At 42.3% G+C, this 17,908-nt stretch overlaps 1 protein-coding gene across 1 annotated transcript in view; it reads left to right on the top strand.

Moving 5' to 3' along the window:
- Nucleotides 1-17,908, top strand: part of COL25A1 (collagen type XXV alpha 1 chain) — a gene marked incomplete at its 5' end in the record, with an annotated part of 558,067 nt that overhangs the window by 534,996 nt on the left and 5,163 nt on the right. The window contains 5 exons of the mRNA XM_025212861.1: nt 1,692-1,745; nt 4,240-4,266; nt 5,002-5,055; nt 13,737-13,814; nt 16,213-16,251. Coding sequence (XP_025068646.1) covers nt 1,692-1,745; nt 4,240-4,266; nt 5,002-5,055; nt 13,737-13,814; nt 16,213-16,251 — 252 coding nt within the window. The remainder of the gene's footprint in view (nt 1-1,691; nt 1,746-4,239; nt 4,267-5,001; nt 5,056-13,736; nt 13,815-16,212; nt 16,252-17,908) is intronic.

The following is a 17,908-nucleotide window of genomic DNA, read 5'->3' as shown; positions in this document are numbered from 1 at the left end:
ATTCCTGCTCAAAGGGAGTCTACAAAACACTTCCAGGAGACGGGTTAGGGAATCCATAGCCTTCCTGGACATTAAAAAATATGGATTTAACAGACAATGATTTAATCACTTGTTACAATCTTAAAAACTACCTGTTCTAATCTCTCTTCACTCCAGAGGCAATCATGAACCTCTTCATTCTTGAATGATCTTGCTCCTCCACTAAGTCACCTACTCTACTTTTCTTAGGAAAGTTCATGATAATCTCTATTTGCTCCTATTTTATAGCCTGCTTCCATTCCTTCAAGCAGATGAAGCAGTTAGTCTGAAGGTGCCACCCTGCCCTCCTTTCTGTCTTATTTACAGAGTTAAACACAGACCCCCTTTTTTCCCTTGTTAGCTTAGCTTGTGTCTGCTTCCATTTCAGGTCTGATGAAGGGTACTTTTTGCCCGAAAGCATGTCTAACATCTTTCCCAACTTTGCAGTTAGTCCAAAAAAAAAAAGGTATCACAAAAAATCCCTTAGGTCGCCTACATTTCTTGGACCATTGTAGCTACAGCCACATTCTAACACCACTACAGAGATGCATGTCAGAGCCCTGACAGATGTTGCACTTAAGATGTGATTGCTTGGTTAATCATGCTTTAAGTAGTGACCAGGCCACATGTTCATTCAGTTGATGGCATGGCAAAGTTATTACACAAAGTGTGCATGTAATTGAACGTGCGGCCAGTACCCACCCTCTGGAGCACAAGGGAGACTTTCAAGACTGCCGTGTGTTCCAGAGGCTGAGAGCACCCCTCACCATGTGCTTCCTTGGCTGGATTGGAGTTCCCAGCCACAGAAGCACACTTCATCAGCACTCTGATCCGTTGTTTGTCAGTCACCATGAAAAACATTTCATGAGGGCAAAGATGCATAAACTAAAAATACCGGTTCCAACCTTATATTTATTCCCTTGAGATTTTATTTAATTTAGGAAATGTTTCCTTTATAGCTTCTAAGAACTTGCAATGTTATATTACCAGTCTCTATCTTTGGAAACTCTTGATTCTTCAGTCGACTTTAGTGGAGAGTGGGTATCTCTTCTGTTTGCCTTGCACCTTATTAGAGTTTTTATGTAATAGGTCTGAGGGGTAATATAGATTTAGGATCTGAAAGTGCAGCTAAATGCATAGCTTTACATAGCACTGGTCTCTACAGGCTCTGCTTGTTAAACACATTTGTTCTGGTTGGTGGTAATTTGGGTTTTTATGGAGGAAATCACAGCTGCTTTCATAGAGCTAGTTACAATATACAAGCACCTTTAGTATTCATTACCATGGAGGCCTCTGACAGAGGACTCTGTTGCAACTATTAACACACTTATAACACTGACTGATGAAAATGGAATTTAGTGAGCATACATATTTTCAGTACTAAATAATAATGCATGATAACGTTAATAAATGCAACGTTTTACCTCTGTGACCTATTTTGTCTTTTTCCCAAGTGTATTGCTTACATTAAGGTGTCCAAAAAATACAATGCAGGCAATATGTCTAAATAGGAATAAAAAGCCCTGTTCTTTTTATTTTAAAATCTGATGAGCACTTGCCTAAGGATGAGAGATATAAAAGATTTCCCTTTTAAGGAGATGTGATTGTTGTAACAGGAAGAGGCTGTGGTGCTATTTGAACCAGATGTTGTTTTTCTTTTATCTTTTTTTTAGGGTGAAAAGGGAGCTGTAGGTGACCCTGGACCCAGAGGACCATATGGTTTGCCTGTAAGTGGCATGTAACCTGTGAACATTGCAACTTTCACCACTCCTTAATTAAACTTTGTATGCTTTATGGCTGTATTCCATCTAGCAGTTCAATTGGTTGAGGGCGGTAAGGAGAGATAATAATCCCTGACAATGCAAGGTCACTGCACTTGAAGCAGACCCATATCACAAAGATAGACAGATTCATATTCACATGTACAACTATGCAAAAGTAATGGGATGGAGCTGACATAAACCAACACAAGTGAGGATATCCAGACTTAAAGTGCTCCTTCTTCCAGCACTCATGGATTATGTATTGTCATACATGTTATTAGCTGTCTAGAGACCACCAAGACAGTGGCAAAGGTTCAGAGCAGTTTGTAGTCTTCAAGTATTTATGGTTTCCTTAATGTCTGGATTCTTGTTCAGATTTCTTTGACACAATAATATTTTGCTTTTATATTTTGGTTTTATGTATTTCTAAGTATATGGGATGGGAAAGCTTTCAAAGGCTGATAGTTTGGGTTTGGTTCAGATAAACATTTGAAAGTTCAGATGCTTATCTTACCGTCTTTCATCTGATTTCCTAGTGGCACTAAGTTTGTACTCTGGGTCTTGAAATCTCACTGAATATTTCAGAGGACACATTCCCTGATCAGAAACCAGAAGAGATAAAAAAGATGCATCTGAATGTACCTGAACAAGCACACCTCAAGGGCAAGGAAGCTCTGTTTCATATAAACTGATTAAGTCGTTTACCCATCACTAAATTAGGTTGACCATAGCTTCAGCTACTGTAAATTGGCCTAGCTCCATTGAAGTCAGTTGAACAATCCTAGTTGACACCTACTGCAGATCTGGTCCAGGCCATGGATACATTTGTGTCTGTGTGCACTGACACAACAAAGGGCTGCAATCAGTGACAACGCAGATCTGTTCCAGCTTCGATAAGATTGCAGCGGTTCCTACTGACATCCTGTTTGGTCATTTTTGACAATGGTAGGGCGTTGTTCATATCCTCTGTTGTAAGCCTCTTGGTGCCAAGCTGAAAGAATAGTATCGTGTGCCTTATGCCTTGCTTCACCAAAGTTGCTCCCAACATGAAGGCAGGCAGTGTTTATAACAGTCTTCCAGGGAGGGTAGATTGAATAGAGCCTGAAGTTCCACAGAGCCCTTTCGAAACGGATTGCTGAAAGAAGAGTGCATCCTTTTGCTCTGCACTTTTCCAAGCTAATACTGCCCCTTTTGATATAAGCTGGACTCTGACTGTCGCCTCAGTATCTGAGAAGGGTGGCATGAATAACTGGTTTATGGTTTTGGTACCCAACTTGAAAAATTAACACATGCAATTGTGTCATTGACCACAGCATGAGGCTTTTCATATCTGCATCTGTGCATGCTGGGGCCCCATCTCATGAGGTGCTGGGCGTCCACAACTCATACTGATGTCAGAACATTTGATCTGCTCCTGACAGAAGTTAAGGACAAACTTCACATGGGCTTTGGACAGAGCCAAAGCAGGTCCATGAATGTCGATGGTTTTTCAGTACTGTCTCTTTACTAAAGCTCTTTGTGAAATAGTGGAGTAGTAGTTTGCTGTGCATGCTCATTTGATGGCCACTTGTGTAAGCAAAAACTTTTGTTTCCTGTCTATGAATTGTAAAGGGTGGAAACTGTAGGCTTTGCTTCATTTTAACTTGCTCCTGGAAGCTGTGTGCTAAGGCTCAATCAACAGTAACATTTTACAGTCAAGTTATCAGTTCCTGGAAACAGAGGAAATGTTAAACACTGACAGAAAGACCCTTCACTAATGGCAATGCTCTTTGTATAATCCAAGAAATGAGCATTACTATTCTACAGAGAGAGAATGCTGCTGCATTCCTGTATTATCTATATAGAAATCAGGTGCTACATATGAAGATGGCCTTTTTAGGTATTGTAAGCAAACAAGAGGTCACACAGGCTAAGGACAGAAATTATATATGAACTGGTATAAGTAATTGGAAACCAGTTTGAATCTGTAATACTACAGAAGTTCAGTGCACATAAGTCACTCTCAAAATAACCAGAACCATTTTAGGATAAGCCTGTATGGATGTAGTACCAGACTTAAATGATTTAGGTTAAATCAGTTTATTGAACTTCTGTCTCAGATCCCCTCCAGATTCAAGTTAACTCATAGTCAGCATCCCAGGATGCTTTGTGCACCTCTTCCGCAAATCCCTCTTTGCAGGGTGGGCGGGCTAGCTTTGGATCAAGTTGCCTGCTCCAGCCAAGCAGGGAGGCATGCTCTAGCACCCCCCAGCTTCTGGCCTGGGCCACTGCAGGCATGTGGCTGCTTTTCAGGAATTGAAAGGGAATGTCTGTTCACTTGCTTATCGGTTCAATGTACGCAGCTTAGACTAACCTGTGAAGACTGAATCAGTTCAGCCTTAGGCTTTTTGATTGTCTGTACTTAGCCATAGTGACAAAGCCTAGGGGTGCTAATAGAGTTTATATGGTTCTTTGGCAGGGCAAAGATGGCGAGCCTGGCCTTGATGTAAGTAATATTTATGACCAGTTTACTCACAATGGTAGGTAAACTGTTCTTTCATGCACTAGTTGCCTGGATGCAGCATATCTTTTTTTTTTTTTAATTACTGTGCATGCTGAACATGTAGGGAATATACTAAACATTGCATTGCTGTTGTTCGCATATGACGGAAGGAAGAGAAGGCTGGAGAAAATAAATAGTGTATTTTGAAAAAGGACAGCCCAAACCTGCTAACCTCAGTGAGGCTTACTAACATAACTTCCCTGGGACTCATCACTGTATTAGCATGATTGCTACACATGACAATATTTCTCCAATCTGACCCTAAATAGTATTCCTCACTAGGCTCACAACTTCAGTCCTTAATAGCTGATTGAGTAAATTCATCACTATTTGCGAAGAATAACTGCACACTCCACAAGCAGTGCATTTTTCAGAATTTAGGATTTCTGATGACATGTTAGGGAGAGCTTCCTGGGATCCCATTCCCCATTTCCCAAAGCTACAGAGCACAGCAACCCTGTTAGCCAGAGCCCACAACTGCCACTTAGGATGTACAACAGGGAGAGTCACTGCCATTGCTTCTGTTCCTTCAAAATGGCCTTGCCAAATAGCATGATTTGCATTCCTTACAAAAAAGCATGCAGCAATGTAGTCTTATATACATTTCCCAGCAGTATTTTACAACCTAGCCCACGTACATGTCAAAACCAACAGAAATCTTTGTTCATTTTTTTATAGGGTTTCCCTGGTCCTCGAGGAGAAAAGGGTGATGTAGGAGAAAAGGGAGAAAAGGTGACTTCAGTGCTGTTTGATATTGCTCAACTCCTTAGCTCAGTTAGTTTTGTCTTATAATTTGTCCCATTAGACCTGATCTTTCTTGCTTACTGTGTGCCAAAAGGCAGGTCACAGATATTGGTAGAGAAAGTCCTGTGTCACAAAGAGAAAAAAAACTTATGTGCTGAACCAGAAACCATGGGCGACTGGTGCCACCTTAGTTGGGATCAGTGGGGGGCACGTGCCCCCCCCCCCCCCCCACACACCCCCCCCCCCCCCCCCCCCCAGCAACCAGTCAGCAGCCAGGGGGGGCTCCCCCCGCGGCCAGTCTCGCTGACTGGGGGGTTCACCTGCTGACTGGGAAAGGGTTCCCAGCAGCCAATCTCACCGACCAGAGAGTGGGGAGGATCCCCAGCAGCTGATCGTGCTGACCAGGAAGCAGCTATGGCACTTCATCCAGCTCTCTGACTCCCCAGCTGGCACTCACAGGGTGGGCACTGGCACTCCCACCTGTCCCCACCTACCCATCGCCTAAGCAGGGAGTGTGGCCTGTCAGGGGGTGCACCAGAGCTCTCAGGGGGTGCGCATGCACCCCTGTGCACCCCCTACACATCGCCATTGCCAGAATCTTTAACACTTACCATAAGAGAAGGGCAATACCCTCAGCCTAGGATTAGGCTCTGTTCTGTAACCCATTTCATGTCTGCTGAAAGTCTGTGTCAGCCTGGGGAAGATTATGCTAACATGAGGTAGTGCAGCAGTGACTTTCCATTGGGGACCTTTGCTCAGCTCCCCAACTGATGTAAAGTCGGTGTAGTGCTCTGGATTTCAATGGGTCTGTGCCACTTTACACTAGCTAAAGGTCTGGCCAATTATTAAGCTGCTCAGGACCAAAAATGGTGCAAATTCAGGATTAAGAGAATTCACTTAATTGTTTCCATTCAATAGCTTTTATTGATTTAAGTCCTGCACCATAGTTTTTGTAAACGAAACAATGAAACATTTCTCTAGTGCACCAGACAGTGAAATTAACTAGGAACTGCCTAGCCTCATTTTACTGTCTGAACGGAGTGACATGCATATCCTAAACAAACACAATGAGGAGCAATTTAGGGATTGAAGCAAAAATGGGAGCAGCCCTTTCTTGGGAAACAGAGTGAGCACACAAGGAACCACCTTCTCTTGTGCTACAAGTATAGGTCTCTGTGCTCATGGGGGCATTCTATGCACCCATTAACTGGCTTGCAATACCAGCCTGGTATGCTGGAGGAGCAGACTGTATCGTCTTAAAGGACGGCAGTATAAATAGTTCCAAATATTATTTATTAGCTTAAGTTTTTAATTGACTTCACTTTAATTATATCAATACCATTTTTTGAGTTTACTTGCCACAGGCAAGCAGGTGATCACATTTCACTGATTTGTGTTCACAGAAAGTCCCATGACAAGAATTGACAGAAACAAAATTATGAAGTCACATGTATAATGGATCTTTGCTCCAGAAGCATTCATGCATCCTGCCAGTCTAGGGTTGTGAAGAATACTGCTAGGTCAGCAAATGCTAGTATTCTGTGTCACTGGTGTATAACCATTTGGGATAATTACATTTTCCAGAGAAGGAGTTAAAGGGATCCACACAATACTGTACCCAATCCTTCCTCAAGGAGCTCTCAGAGGTTAAAGCATTCTTCCTTGTTTGATAGACTTTTTCTGAGGTTCCTCTGTGTTACAGAGAAGTTGCAGGTGCCACTCTCAAGTAAGAGATTTTGAACTTCAGGACTTTCCAGAAAGCCCAGGGCCACATGTAGGAAGTAGGGCTGTATATATTAAGCAGTAAGATTCCAAGTTGTTTCTTGGTGAAAAGACAGTGGTATCTTAGCTGAGGCTTCTGTAAAAGGGAATTACTATTCAGATTATGACCCTTTCTTTTCAAAGAGAGAGGAGGTGATGCAACTTATAAATAATAATACTAACAAAAATATATTCTGGGAAATGCCTTGATTCTGTCTCAGTGATTTCTACACCAGAAGGGGAATTTGACCCCTTTAGTATGGTTTGGCAAAGGTGAGACATGGCACATGGTTTACCTGCCCAAATGCCATTTTTCAACACCAAACAGCCAAACCTCACAGAGAAATGTTTGTACATTATCAGTTTGCACAGTTAAAGACATTTACAAAACACTTTAATCCAATGATTATTTATTTTTGGTGCTGTAATGATTGATAACTTGGGTTAAAGAGAAAGAAGTATTTGTTGGTCAATGTCTTCAGCTGGTGTAAACTGACATAATTCCATTGAGCTCCAGCACAGGTGCATCCCTTTGCTCCAGCTAAGGATCTGGGTCAGCAGTTTGAAATATTGTTGACTGATAGTGACCATTAAGTGAATGTCACAGAGATTCTGTTTTTTATGTTTCTAACAGGGATGTAAATATCATTTTTAAAATATTGGTTTAACCTCCTCTAATTTTATCAGTTAAACGATTAACTGATAACACAGTAGCTCAGACACAACTGCTGCTGGGAGCCACTCTGGCTCCTGGAGCCCTTGACTGGAGAGGACGAGAGGAGACAAACCTAGCCAGATAACATGGGTGCAGACAGAAGTGACAATTTTCACCCTGTCTGGCTACAAAAAGTAGTCTATAGCCATGACCAAATACAAGTGCATGGCTGCAGACTGCTTCAAAAATGACCAGTTTGTTGAAAATCTGAACCCTCTTTACATGCAAGGTCAGATGAAGATGTTTCAAAACACAGCATCTTCTGTGACTTGTGTCTGTGCTGCCTCCCAGCCTGTCACTGTTTTCAGAATGGAAGGGGGGAAAGGGAGCAGAGGGAGTTTGGTCAGTTTTTCAACCCCTGCTGGAGGGTGGGGCGGGTGAATTGGAGCCCCCGCTGTGGTAGGGGATGCTCCAGTTCACACACCCCACCCTCCAGCACCAGCTGGGGAACCCCTAGAACAAGCTCCTTCTGCTCCCTTTCCCCCGTCCCATTCTAAAACAGGGACAGGCTGGGAGAAAGGAGGGGCCATTGCTAGGGGAAAATGTCTGCAGGCTTGCAGCCAGCAGCTAGATTCCTCTCCTCCCTGGAACCAACAGTGAATTTCTGTTTGGTTGGGGGGAATTGTTATAACTCAGAAGGCTTCCTGCAAAGCATTCTCAGTTACAGCAGGGAGCTGCACTTCTGTCTGCACCCCACATTCCTGCACTGGGAGGCAGAGAGCACCTGTGAGCAAGCAGCTAATTGCTTAATTGATGAGTCATTAGGCTGCTCACTGTTTTCCTCTTAGGTTTATGAGTACTAATCAGGGTTGCCAACCCTCCAGGATTGCCCTGGAGTCTCCAGGAATTAGATATAAATCTCCTGGAGACTCTGAGAGTCACCTAGGAGATAAATTATAGGGCACTCATTAAAATAAATATGGAATGTTGAATCCAATTTATACAGTAGTCCAGCTCGTTTTTAAAATGTAATAGTAATGTGCATTCACCTTCCTGATGTAGGTTGCTTGTACAGGCCACAGGGGTTTAATTTGGTTTAGTTCTCCCTAAATTGAAACAGTGGTTTTTTAAAAACACCACTTCAATTTAGGGAGAATTAAACCGAACTAAACCCCCCTGGTGTGTACATAAGGGTGGGGGCCCAATCCTTACCTGCCTCTTCGGCGGTGGGGAGGTGGGGTAAGCTACTAGCGGTTCAAGCGGTCCCTGAGCTGCGTGGGGGCCCCTCAGGTAGCACCCACCCACTGGCACCCAGCCCGGGAAGCACCGCAGCCACATAAGGAAGCACCAGGCCCCCGCACAACTCAGGCAGGCTCTGAGGAGAAAAAAAATAAGATCAGGCTCGCCGCTTTTTTTTTCTTCTTCTTCAGTGAAGCCTGCCCATATGGGCTGCTGCTGGGTCCCACAGCCCCGGAGCTGCGCAGGGCCCACCAAGCCCCGAGCACATAGGCTTCAAGCACCCCGTGCACTGTTGCACTTCGTTAGGTAGCAAAGTAAAACACCTTGGGGGTGTTTTGTCTTGCTAAGTACCAAAGTCATTTAAAGTGGAATACGCCACCGAGAGTGCAAATAGCAATGCTATTAAAGTGGAATATACTGCCAAACATGCAAACAACAACACCATTAAAGCGGTGCAAAAGAGCATGTAAGCCACTGTAAAGGCCATTTTTGTGGTGTGTACAAAGGTCCGTAAAGTCAGTAGCGAATGAGTTTTAGAGTACAGTAGATCAGTCATTAATGTAATTATATCTTGTGATGAAACCTGCTTGAATGATCTCAAACAGAGTTGGCAACCCCAGTACTAATCCCCCTTGCCCCATCTCTCTTCCCCTCCCCTCCTTGCTTCTCTCTGCCTCCCTGCTGCCTGTCCTCTGCCTTCTGATTCCTGCTAGGGCACCTGGCAGCTTCCCTTCCCCACTTCCCTGCCAGATTGCACCCACCCGGAGCTAAAGGATAACCAGTAAGCTAACCAGTTATCACTACACTTACCAGTTAAATAATTAATCATTTAACTTTTCACACCCCTAATTCCCAAAGTAAAAAGTTGAAGTTAATTTATCTGCAAAAATGTTCAACACAAATAACAAAAATGCTACTTTTGATACCATACCATATTAATGCTACTTTTGTTTTTCATAGACGCATATTTCATATAATGTTGAGTCAGGTCCAAATCTCTATTCCCTCCTGTGAACAAACCGCACAATATTTTTCCTACAGGTCCTCCCTAAGTCCACTACAGTGAAATGGAGTCAGTGTTTGCATTATAATCTCTGCTTAACTTGGCTGTAAAAAAGTAAAAGTCTTCAGAGCTGTACATTGACAGACATGGGTATAGCTGAGGAGTGCTAGTAGAGAAATAGGTTTCAAAATTGATTCAGTTTGTTTCTTTGTTGTATGATTAAAAAAATGAATCCTTATAAATCATTTAATTAAATACCGTTGTGGTATTTTGGGTCACTAAAACAGATTTTAGAAAGTCAGAGGCCAGTAATAAAGATTTTATATCTTCTTTTCATTTTTAACCTTCTTTTCTTTTATTTAACCTGCCTTTTGAAGGAATTAAGGATGGAGATATTTTCTTGACTACAGACTAAGAGCTTGACTCTGGGAAGCATTGTTCATGTCAGTGGTAGCACACTGCAGGTCTGACCTTAAGGACCTTGTGCTCCCTCCTATGCACTCATCTGTGCCCATGGGACATAGGAGCATGTGTCCTTCTCTAACTGTGTTGCAGTCTGTCCATAGAATTGTAGCTCCTTGGGCCTGGAGGGGGCAGGAAACAACTTGAGGAAACCAGCTGTGATTCTCTAGATTTTCCATCTATAAGTATGCGGAGAGACATTGCACAATTTATTGCAGTCTTAGTCTAGTCTTCCCATGCTAGGCTTATCTGTCTAATGTGGGAAGAGCAAGGCCATGGCTAACCCAGACCAGGAGGGATTCCTTGAAGCATTGTGCCTGAAAGAGCAGTGTTTATAAAACCTATTGGTAGAAGGCAGCAGAATAAAAGAGGCATTCACAAAGACACTCCTTGTCCTCTGTGGATCCCCTGAAGTTCATGTAAACCTCAGAGGGTGGGTGAGTTGTAGATTAAAAGAAAAAAAACCCCTCACTCATAGGAGAAATTAGTAGGAAGCTCAGTGGCCTGAAACTGAATGACTCGTCTCTTCCATGCATGGATTTTTTCCACTTAGAAGGAAACAGCGACCCTTGGTTTTCACTGCAAGGTTGGAAATCAGAATGATCATCTTTTGATCTGTAAATTGATCACATTGGAAGCAAAAGTCTTCCAGAATTTAGGAAAGAAAATTAATATGGAACCAATTCCTACTATACATTATCACTTTTTTCAAGCTCTATCTATACTTAATGTTATGATCTTACCAACCCCTGGGTCCAGTCTTTTAACCCAGAATTGACTGATCTCACCTTGAAGTAAATGAGTTTTTCCTAAATAAACAGTGTTCAGCTGAACTCCCCATTGTGCCTGGATTTTCAGAATCTGCGAAGAGAAGGGAAAAAGTCCTTCCGTTGACTTCAGTAGTTACTGCTGCACCAGAAACCAAAGCTGCAATAAGGCCCTGGGTCATTATGAGTGGGAGTCTAGTCATACACGTACCATCCACATCTTTGCTAACCCTGAAAACATTTTACAGCTGCTCTTGCATGTATGTGAAGTAGATGTGTTTGTGCTATACAGAAGGCACACTACACAAACAGTATAAGCTCTGACCCTGAAATTCTATCTTTGTCACAACAGGTAAAGACTGAGCTAGCTTAAATATCCTGACATTGTTTTGTGTGTGTCTGTGTGTATGTGAGGGAGAGAGAAAGTGACATCCTTAACGTTCCTGAAATGTGAAGTGTTTGTGAGGATGTTTTTCCTGAATACTAATATGCAACCTTTTTGGCACACAGGAAAGATAAATGAGGAACTCTTGTTTACATAGCATCATAAATATAGTACACCTGTTCCTGGAAAAAAAAAATCTTTTAGTGTAAATGTATACAGTATGCTATAGAATATCTTATATATTGTGTTTAGTTTGTAAAATACATTAGTTTGCTTAATAATTTAAAGGTTGTCTGTTTAAAAAAAGCTCTTTCTTTCTGCAAATGAATTCAATCTTTATGTATTGCTGTGAAATTGGTTGAATGTCTATTTCATGTATTTTATCCTAAACATGTTTGCCTTTCCAGAGGTGCACTCGTTCCTTCTCCTTCTACCTTCATTCCTTACAGTTCCTCTGTCTTTTTTATCCGTTTCCTTACAAATTAAATCTTCCCTACAGCCAAAACCTTGACCACCCTCCCTTGGCTATGCTCCAGTGTCCTACTAATTTTCCTTTAACTATTTTTCCCATTTCTTTGTAATATTCCTGATTTTTCCCACCCTGCCCTATTTAGCCCTAGTCCAACTAGTTTCAATTTAATTTTTTTACTAGAAGCATTTTGATGTTGTTAAATGAGAGTGAGCCTGAAACTCATTTACCATTGTGATCCACTGGTGTGAAATCAATTATAAAATGAACTCTTCCAGTATCACACACTGCTTGAGGTAGAGGTCACTTTTTCAGGTAGCTCTGTCAAAAAAACGGGAGGGTAATGGCGTTATATCCTTTGAATGATCAAAAACTGTGAAAGTCACTGTAAACCTTTCGTTCAGAAATGTTATCATCCCCTTTGTAACAGCAACTCTGTGCGAATTCAGTCACATGATCAAAGGACCAAATCATGTTAAATATCGTGCTGAAATTTTCCCTGCAATGAAGATTCATGTTGTGAGCATGAAATTCATTGCCACTTTCAGTTTGATTCTGATTTGAGAAAGAGAGGGATCAATGGAAAATTTTGTAGCACCTCTACATCAAGCAGTTTGGAATCTCTGAGTCCTTTAGCAAGGTTTGAAATGAAGGGCCAGACTTTATTCAGAGTGGTATCTGTGCAACCCCATGACTACAATGGGCTCACGCAGGCATAATTTAAGAGGAGAATTTGACATAGACTCAGGTGGAACTGACGTGTGAGACCAATTCAGCAAAAAGCATCTCGAGCCACTCATTCTTGAAGTGACTCTACTGAATTTGAGAGTCAGACAAGGAATCATTTCCCCTTATTTTTCCCTCCTTTTCCCATCAGTTCCCACTTCCTCCGTTCACAAGAATTATGCTAATCTAGGCAGTTCTTGCAGAGCCACATCTTATTAGAGATTCTGCTTGCCTGTTGAACCCCAAGGAAAGTGAAAAATTCTGCTTGTCGTACCAGTCAATTTCCATGTTAAAATGGCAGCACTAACAATCACTGAAGACAAGCAGGAGACACCTGATCCTGCAGACAGGTTAGACTGGGTGGGCTTTCAGCTTTGTCTCTGCATCAAGAAATCCACCCCATTGTTTCAAGCCCTGCTTTAGGATTCAGAGCATTTATAAAGCCAACATGAATACAAAAGCTCAATGATCCCAACTGATTCAGTCCTTGCTTATGATCATATAACTTATTTTTCCACGTAATGCACTATCCAAACTAGAACACAGTGGTAAGTGTCCTTTCAGCCCTCCATTGACTAAAAAACATTTTTACACCAATCTTTCTTTATTCTTTTTTTCCCAAAAGAATGAAATATTTGTTTTATCCAAACCATTGTGTCCACAGGGGGAAAAGGGAAAGAAAGGCAAAAAGGGGCCTAAAGGGGAGAAAGGAGAACAGGGTGCCCCTGGATTAGATGCACCTTGCCCATTGGTATGTCTCATTCCTGTATTGGAAATCGATCATCCTACTGTACTTTCGAATGACATAATCTGAGGGGAGAGGAACAAGCTACAGCTACCGTGGAACCTGGTCTCCTTCATTAAAAGATCATCATTTGCTAGTCTGAACATTGGTTTTGCCATTCCAATTTGGTTTGAAATACCAGTTTTGAAGATTTTAAAACTGGATGTTATTGATGGGATATTTTGCTGTGTCTGCATTCTGGCTACCTGTGTCTGCCAGCGTTATGTGCAAATTGGGAATGCAAGTAGTCTTTTCTTGATGGAAGTATGTCCATTTAAAAAGTCGTTTCCACACATTTAAAGTACCATTGCTGTCAGCTTTCTCCTCTTGTTCTCTATTTTTATTTGTTTGCTCCAGCTAAGTCAACGCCCAAGGCATTTCTTTGTCAGTAACGTTACAAGTTAATCTTTACAAACAGGGATTCCGTGGAATTAAGGGGGAAAAAGGGGAGCCAGGCCAGCCTGGCCTGGATGGGCTGGATGCCCCTTGCCAATTGGTACAGTATTTCTCTTTCCTACCAACCCTGCATGCGGTTCCTTTGTTTGTAGTCAGTCATTCCCAATGTAAAGTGTTTCTATGAGCAGACTTTACATTGTTCACATAATACATGCATGTGCATGAAAAAGCAAGCTTGCTTCACTGATCATAACGGTGTTGAGAGAGTACGCAGTGGAACCTAACACCCAACATTTTGCTCCCACACGGTGGTTTGTGAGTTTGTCTCCTTCCAACATTTGCAATGAATATAATTTTTCCCCCTCAGGACTGCTTGTTTTTGTTTTTCTCCCAAGATGCCTATTGCCTTACTCACTAAGAAAAAAATTCACCTCTGAGCAGAAAACCAGCATAAGGACCATTTACCGTTTACATTTTATGGCTGTGTCTGCATAGGTGTGAATTTTATCCTAACCTGCCCTGAACCATTCTGCACACTTGGCTCCAGTTAAAATCAACAGGAGTTTTGGATGCAAAATGTTTTCAGGATTCAGGCAAGAGATACATCCATGTAAAGAATGAGATAAATATTGATCTGTCAAAGTTGAATCACAAATGCTTGCCATTCGCAATTAATGGGCCTGATTCTTCAGACCTGATTCATCAGAATGGAGTTTTTGGTACATATCAGGCCTACAGGTCACAATAGTGTTTAAATTTGAAACACAAGACTTACCTGAGCTTTGTAAGAAGATAATGGTCTGCAGCCTGACCCCTCACTGTCTTTGTTATTTAACATTTTCAAGTTAATGGTCTTTTCCCTTGGAACTTACCTCCCTGAAATACACACAATACTCTCCCACTCTATGTTAGCATGAATTCAAATTCCCATCTCTACTAAAATTCTACTTGTTGACCCTCTCCCTTGTACCAATCTGGCAACAACGAGGTGGGTTTTTTTACATTTATATATATATATCTCTCTCTCACAGGACATATTAATTTTTCCATTTAAAAATGAACAGTACATACACATTTCCTAAAGGCTTAAGAGAGATTTTTTTTTAATTGTTGGAAATTAAAATTGGTCTGCATGTTCTGATATTGTTTGTTAGCTAAGCACGGTTCTCTTTAGATGAATGTTAAAATTAAATAGATATTATTTCAAGTACAGTTTTTCTAATCTAAATTGTTAGTGGGATTTTAATCTTAAGTACCTAGTCCATGTTATATTTTGTTTGCTTCTGATTAATGATAACCATATCTCATATACTTTGTTGGGGGTAATCAAGCATGCCTTCATAACTAAAAAAAGTGTTCCTCTGCTGTTGCTGTATCACTTATATCTGGAAAATCCTTACATAATTACTGATGAATGAAAAATATTCTTCTGTAGATAGGCAGTTGTCAGGATAAACTGTTAACTGAGCAGTGATCTTTCTTGCTCTAGAAAGCAAGAAGTTCCCATGAGAGTTCAAAAGTTTCTTGTGTTTCTCAGAATTGTTAACAGATAAGAAATCCACCTAAATACCCTTTTAAACACATGGGTCCTGATTTTTCTCATTTACATTTCAGTGTCTTGAGATGCTGAATGCCACTGACTCGTAGAACTTGCCTCATTGCAGGTTCAGTCCTACACACCAGGAGCAACTTCATTAAATCAGGAATAAGTCAGTTAAAAATGGTGTAATTGAGATCAGAATCTGGTCTTTATCTGGGGCACAGAGGGTGTAAGCAAAAGCAGGGAATGGTAAAAGGAATGGATTAAAGTGGCTGCAGCGAACAGAGTCCAGGTACTGACAAGCATATTACAACCAGCTTGACAGCCAAATGTCTGTCACACACTATAGTCAGTTTCTATTTTTCCATCCTGCTCCCACTATTGTCAAAACAACTTCAGCTGGTTTCAGTGGTTGTAGGTTCAGTAGTTTTCCTTTTAAAAGCTAAGAATTTTTAAAAAAATCTAAATATCCCCATTGCTGTTTGGATATATATGTCTTCTCACTGAGTTAACTTTGTACCAGGAGCATAAAGCAATACACTCCAGATAAAAGTGATACATCATTGTTCATTGATTTTGTATATTCAGCTGTAGAATGTTTTGAATAATAGACTCGCGTTAAAGCCATGCATAGTTCTGCAGGGAGTGAATCCTGTTCAGCTGATTTGATATAGCCTTGATAGCAACAGGCTTAAAGTTATGATACAAATAGATCAGTGTGAGTAGACGCTGTTCAGTCAGGATTAAATTTTCCTCTAAGGAAGGGCAGGATTGTAGGTATTTGCAGTGTAAATACACTTTCTCTCTGTTAGATACTTGGCTTTTTCCTCATCTTGAGTATCATAGAGAATTCTAAATTAGGAGGTAGGAGCTATCAATTAGATAAGAAGGCCTGGTTGTTTCAATAGACACAGTATCAAACTCAACAATGCATTTTTTATCTTTTTTCTTGAAACAGGGGCCAGATGGATTACCAATGCCTGGCTGTTGGCAAAAGGTAAAGTAGGCAAATTAGTTCTGCATAGAAGCACTGTCCCTTTTTATTTGGCCTAAGGAGAATCCTATCAGCTCCACAAATATCAGCACTCCAATTTGCTTGAGACTATCTTGTGGACATTTCAGTACACAGCAACATAACAAATAAGCTCACTGTAAATATTATCTGTGTGATGAAGCTGTCAGATGTAGGAGTTATAACACTGTTTATGCAATTTTAAAACAGTTGCCAGCTAAGTTTCTGGGAAGTCAACAACCTTTGTTCCTCACAGGAAGAACTACATATCTTTCAGCCTTCCATATGGGAAATGAGTTTTACCAAAATGTTCATAATGACCTTCCAAGCCTAGATTTTTCTTGGGTTATCCAAAGGGACAGTGTATCATACTTCTGTTTCCCAGCCCTTCTCACCCTCCAAGGCATTCTCCTGACCCCCAGTTCATTTGTCTTTGTGCTTGTTGCTGTTTTATAGTAGTGCTAAGTGATAACATCACTAGGATGGCAATTTCCAGCCATTTATTGGTAGAACCCTGAGAATGGGAGATTTGAAGTCAGTCAGCCTTCAGAATAGACATATCAGCGAAAGGATATTTATTCCTCTCTGAATACTGACTCATGAACCATAAGTGAACTACTGGCTGAATTTTAAGTCAGTGATAAAACTCTGATTGACGTAAATGGGGTAGGATTTCATACCGAACCCATTTCAAAGGTTAATTCTGGAGGGTTATTCTCACACAGTAAAATAAATATCTATTGACCATTTTATTTGAAAATGTCAACTCATGTGAGGAATTGTGGGCCTGCGGGGAAGAGGTACATCTAGCGCTCAAGCCAGGCAGTACCTCCCCAGGTGTGTTAACTGGGAACAGAGTCCATGCCTAAAGCCAGCTAGCTAAAGGAGCAGTTAACAGCGCTGTTTTTTCAACAGGACACACTCTAGAGCAGGGATGGGCAAAATACAGCCTGCGGGCCAGATGTGGCCCGCGAGGCCATTCTGTCTGGGCCGCGGGGCCCCTAAAAAAATGTAGAAAATTAATATTTCTCTGCCCTTTGTTCCTGTCAAAAATGACAGGAACGAAGGGCAGTAGGACCCAGGGGAAGCCCGGCAGGCTCCCACACCAGCAGGGCCCTCCTGGCCCCACCCTCCAGCCAGAAGCCCCAGACAGGGTTTCTGGGCTGGGAGCACATGGCTGCCCCGCACGGGAAGCTCAGGTAAGTTTGGGCAGGGAAGGAGCGCGCGTGGGGGGGGGGAGCCAGCCCCTCCCCACCCCACCCCATGCCTGGTGCCCCGTGCTGCAGCTGCTTGCAGCCCACTTGGGGCTGCCTGTACCCGCTCCAGACAGCCCCATGTGGGCTGCAAGCACCTGCAGCATGGGGCACTGGTCATGGGACGGGGGAGGGGCCACTTCCCCTCCGTGCTCAGCTTTTCCCTGGGCTCCTTCCCTGACCAGAAAAAAGTGGCCCCTCACCTACCCCATGGCTGCTGCCCCGCTCTGCAGGCGCTCACAGCCTATGCGGGGATGTCTGGAGCAGACACAGGCAACCCCAGGCAGGCTGCAAGTGGATGCAGCATGGGGCACCGGGCTTGAGGCGGGGAGGGGCTGCTTTCTCCCCCCCCGCGCTCCGCACCCCCCTGTAAACCAGCCCCACAGCCC

This window comes from Alligator sinensis, unplaced genomic scaffold (assembly GCF_000455745.1).
Source record: "Alligator sinensis unplaced genomic scaffold, ASM45574v1 scaffold66_2, whole genome shotgun sequence".
Taxonomy (NCBI): Eukaryota; Metazoa; Chordata; order Crocodylia; family Alligatoridae; genus Alligator; species Alligator sinensis.
The sequence above is the reverse complement of the archived record's forward strand: the minus strand, read 5'-3'. Positions and strand labels throughout refer to the sequence as shown.